This window comes from Vigna angularis, chromosome 2 (genome assembly GCF_016808095.1).
Source record: "Vigna angularis cultivar LongXiaoDou No.4 chromosome 2, ASM1680809v1, whole genome shotgun sequence".
Classification (NCBI taxonomy): domain Eukaryota; kingdom Viridiplantae; phylum Streptophyta; class Magnoliopsida; order Fabales; family Fabaceae; genus Vigna; species Vigna angularis.
The window spans coordinates 9089559-9093765 of NC_068971.1; the positions used below are offsets into that span (position 1 = coordinate 9089559).

General features: G+C 39.1%; 1 protein-coding gene across 6 annotated transcripts; it reads left to right on the forward strand.

Moving 5' to 3' along the window:
• Positions 1–206: 206 nt before the first annotated feature.
• Positions 207–3882, forward strand: LOC108329589 (protein CELLULOSE SYNTHASE INTERACTIVE 1). 6 transcript variants are annotated; one of them, XM_017563864.2, is made up of 3 exons: positions 207–349; positions 1053–1151; positions 2030–3882. In XM_017563864.2, the coding sequence occupies exon 3, from the start codon at positions 2065–2067 to the stop codon at positions 3742–3744; it is 1680 nt and encodes a 559-aa protein (XP_017419353.1). In that variant the 5' UTR covers positions 207–349; positions 1053–1151; positions 2030–2064; the 3' UTR covers positions 3745–3882. The 6 variants fall into 6 exon arrangements, with proteins under 6 accessions (XP_017419353.1, XP_017419351.1, XP_017419354.1 ...); XM_017563862.2 differs by having other exon boundaries at positions 211–383; XM_017563863.2 differs by lacking the exon at positions 207–349 and adding an exon at positions 456–832.
• Positions 3883–4207: the final 325 nt, after the last annotated feature.

Genomic DNA, 4207 nt, shown 5'->3' on the forward strand with positions numbered 1-4207 from the left:
GCATAGTATTTAAAAAAAATACAAACAAGACTTTGTATATTAAAAATTATAGTACAGCGATAGATTTTTAGAATTTCGTACATATTCAAAATTTACCCAATCACAACGGGCGCAATATCTGTCCGAAAACCAATCCTGCCCGTTGGATGGAAAACATGTTCGAGCTTTAAGTCCCCTTTCTCCGTTGACAGTGTAAAATAATGCCTTTTACAGAGAGAATCTTCATCTTCGAGACAGCCAGACTGACACACTATCTTCCATTTGTAGAGAGAGAACAGTTGAAAGAATTTGATTTTTGAATAGTGGGTGTGAACATTGAAGTGAAGTGAATACTTCTATACTGCACTTGGTAGTTAACTTGATTTCTTTCTCAGTCTTAGCTGGTAATTTTTTTTTCTCTTAATTTTTATTTGAAATTTCCAGACTTTATTGTAACCTTTGACTCTGGGGGAAAGATTCTTCTGATTTCTTCACTTATTTTTATAGTATTATTAAATGAGATTTTTGAGCGTTTTGTGTCCGTTTCTCAATTATGAAGCAGAAACCGTTTCTGTATGTTTCTGAGTCTGAGGAAACTGCTTCTGATTTCTAGTGTTTTGTGATTTGAGCATGAATACGCGTTTTTTAAGAATAGGAAGGTTTTGCTCTAAGAATATGAACGTTGTCGAGAGTTGTCAAAGCAAAGGTTTGAGTTTGGTTTGTGATCCTTTCTGCCATTTCTGTGCCACTACTTCAGTGTGTGTCTTTGTCAGAGATATACAGTGTGTGGTTGCTTTGTGAAGTTTGAATATCAAGTCACTGCAATTTGCTTTGAGTTATCCATTCTTAAAAGGTCGGTTGGTTGGTTCTACAATTTTTCGTGATATTTTTTATTTTTGCTTTTGGATTTGTTGCTTTGATTTTATCTTCTACTTCAGGAAAGAAAAGTAGTGTTCTTTTACTATTTTTTATGTTTTTGTTTTTGTAAAATCAGATTTTGTCTTTCTAGATGTCGGTAGATATCACCGATCATATCATGGAACATGGGACTCTAATTGTTTTGGGTTTTACAGAAACATTGAGGATTGGAGAACAAGGATGTTTTCTGCATCATCCAATGTCTGTCAAGAGGATAAACTCTTGGAATATTAAGGAAATCATCTTAATTTGAGGTATATTTCATATATTATTTATAAATATTTTTTCTGGTGATGGTTCATTGTACGAACTAGCGTGTATACAACTGTAGACAGGGACTTGTGTCTTCCCTTCAAAGGAAAGCCTCTCCCTTTCTCATACCAGTAGCCTCATTTATGAGGAGAAAGAAGGGAAAACACACAGCTAAGAAAGACTTCTACTTTTCTCAAACCATCGATGAGGGTCAGAATCTAGCTAGATTCATCTTTGACACTCTCACTAACACAAATATTTCTATCATGGTTCAAAAGTAAAGTTGGGGTTTTGTTTCTTATTGACCAATATACCCCTTGAAAGAATACCGTATTTCATCTGTGCCATGTGTTAGGTGTGCCTTTTGGAAGGGCACTCTTGGATTTATGTCTGAAATATCTGCCGACGGCTTTTTTATTGTTTGCTGTTAAAAGTAGTAGCCTTCGCTTTCAGCAGCCATTGTATTTCATCTACCATGGTTTAGCTGCAATGATAATAATAATGCTTAATTTACAACAAATTTAATAGGTACTTATGATTTTTCAAGGGCATTGAATTGGCAAAGTGAGAGAAAAAGAAAGGACTGGTGGGACATGTTTTGGTACTTCAGTTTTGTTGGTCGAGTCATGCTTTCAGTAAACAAGCTTCGTGTGATCATAGGAGATTCTCGAAGTTGTTGGGGGTATTGGGGTGGTTGTTTTTTTCTGCCTCAGAGTTTTCTATTGGAGTCTTAGTTTATAATTTACGGATTATATGATTGCAACTGCTCCACCACAGCCTTATAACTATTTTCTGTGCTGATATCGTTTTTCTATTTTACCGATTTGCATCTGGGGCATTTCTTTGAAGGCTTGGTTTTCTTGTGTTCCATTTGTGGCAGCTAATCATCGGTTCTGCGCCTAACAAACCGAAATCATGGTGGAAGATGGTGATGAGGTTGCAGTTGATGCACGTTCCACAGAAGACTGGTTGTTGCATGCACAGGAACTTGTTCCCGTTGTTCTTGATAAAGCAAGAGAGGCTAAGGGATTTGCCGGTAGATGGAAGATGATCATTGCAAAATTGGAACAGATCCCGTCACGATTATCAGATTTGTCAAGCCATCCGTGCTTCTCAAAAAATGCTTTATGCAAGGAGCAGTTGCAGGCCGTGTCAAAGACGCTTGGGGAAGCGATTGAATTAGCCGAGTTGTGTATGAAGGAAAAATACGAGGGTAAGCTTCGGATGCAGAGTGATCTAGATGCATTGACTGGGAAGCTTGATTTGAATTTGAGGGATTGTGGGCTTTTGATCAAAACTGGTGTGCTGGGTGAGGCTACTTTACCATTGGCCGTGTCAAGTTCTGTGGCAGAATCAGATGTTGCAATATACAACAACATAAGGGAATTACTGGCGCGTCTTCAGATCGGGCACTTGGAAGCGAAGCACCAAGCTCTAGACAGCGTTGTTGAGGCCATGAAGGAAGATGAGAAGAACGTTTTAGCGGCTCTTGGTCGGAGCAACATTGCTGCTTTGGTTCAATTGCTTACAGCTACCTCTCCCAGAATAAGAGAGAAAACGGTTACTGTTATATGCTCGCTTGCAGAATCTGGTAGTTGCGAGAATTGGCTTGTTTCTGAGGGAGTTCTGCCACCTCTTATAAGGCTTGTAGAATCTGGCAGTGCAGTGGGGAAGGAGAAGGCCACGATATCCCTTCAGAGGTTGTCTATGTCAGCCGAAACAGCTCGCGCAATCGTGGGGCATGGTGGGGTTCCTCCATTGGTTGAACTTTGTCAAATTGGTGACTCTGTGTCACAGGCTTCGGCTGCTTGTACTCTGAAGAACATATCAGCTGTGCCTGAGGTGAGACAAACTTTGTCCGAAGAAGGGATTGTGAGGACCATGATCAATCTTCTTAACTGTGGTATTCTGTTAGGTTCAAAAGAGCATGCTGCAGAATGTTTGCAGAATCTCACTGCAAGCAACGAGAATCTAAGGAGGAGTGTCATATCAGAAGGTGGGGTTAGGAGTCTTCTCGCTTATCTTGACGGTCCGCTTCCTCAAGAATCCGCTGTTGGAGCATTGAGGAATTTGGTCGGATCGGTCCCTGAGACATCCTTGGTCTCTCTCGGATTGGTCCCCCGATTGGTTCACGTGTTAAAGTCGGGATCTTTAGGTGCTCAGCAAGCCGCCGTAGCCGCCATATGCAGAGTTTGCAGCTCGACAGACATGAAGAAAATGGTTGGTGAAGCTGGATGCATCCCTCTCCTTGTGAAAATGCTTGAGGCTAAGTCAAACAGTGCCAGAGAGGTTGCTGCCCAAGCAATTGCAAGCCTGATGGTTGTGTCTCAGAACAGGAGAGAAGTCAAGAAGGATGATAAAAGTGTGCCAAATTTGGTTCAGTTGCTTGATCCAAGTCCTATGAACACTGCAAAAAAATATGCAGTCACATGCCTCGGATCACTTTCTTCGAGTAAGAAATGTAAGAAGCTAATGATTTCGTATGGGGCTATTGGGTATCTCAAGAAACTTACTGAGATGGACATTCCAGGAGCTAAAAAGCTGCATGAACGGTTGGAAAGAGGGAAATTGAAAAGTTTTTTTAGCAAGAAATAGAGAAAAAAATAGTTGTTAATTTCCTTTTTGTACCAAGAAGCAAAATGCCAAGTTGCAAACTTGAATGAAACAAGTTTGTTAATCTATGATGTATTATAATCAGTGTTAGTTTATATTATAAATATTTAAATTTCTGTACACTCGTTTTTTCTGAAATTCTTATCGGAACTCCAATAAGTTAAATCTACTAATTTTTCTGTAGTTTATACTATTTAATCAGTGTGAAAATTTCAAACTCAAGATGAGTCTGTTTAGTCTTCATGCAGTGTTTTTTAAAAAATTTTTGTTATGTGAATCTATATTATGATTGTAATCAATGTTGGATTGTATGATAAATCATGAAACATTTTGTCTCCTCTGCTGCGTGGATGTGTTTTGTTCTAAATTTAGGAACCCGAAGAACACTGTCTGATGATTCCCTTTGGATGCTAACATGTGAGAAAGTTAAAACTTCTGATGTAGT

Bases quoted from the DNA above. Each gene is read 5' to 3' on its own strand.
- LOC108329589 (XM_017563864.2), top strand. From the start codon at position 2,065: ATGGTGGAAGATGGTGATGAGGTTGCAGTTGATGCACGTTCCACAGAA.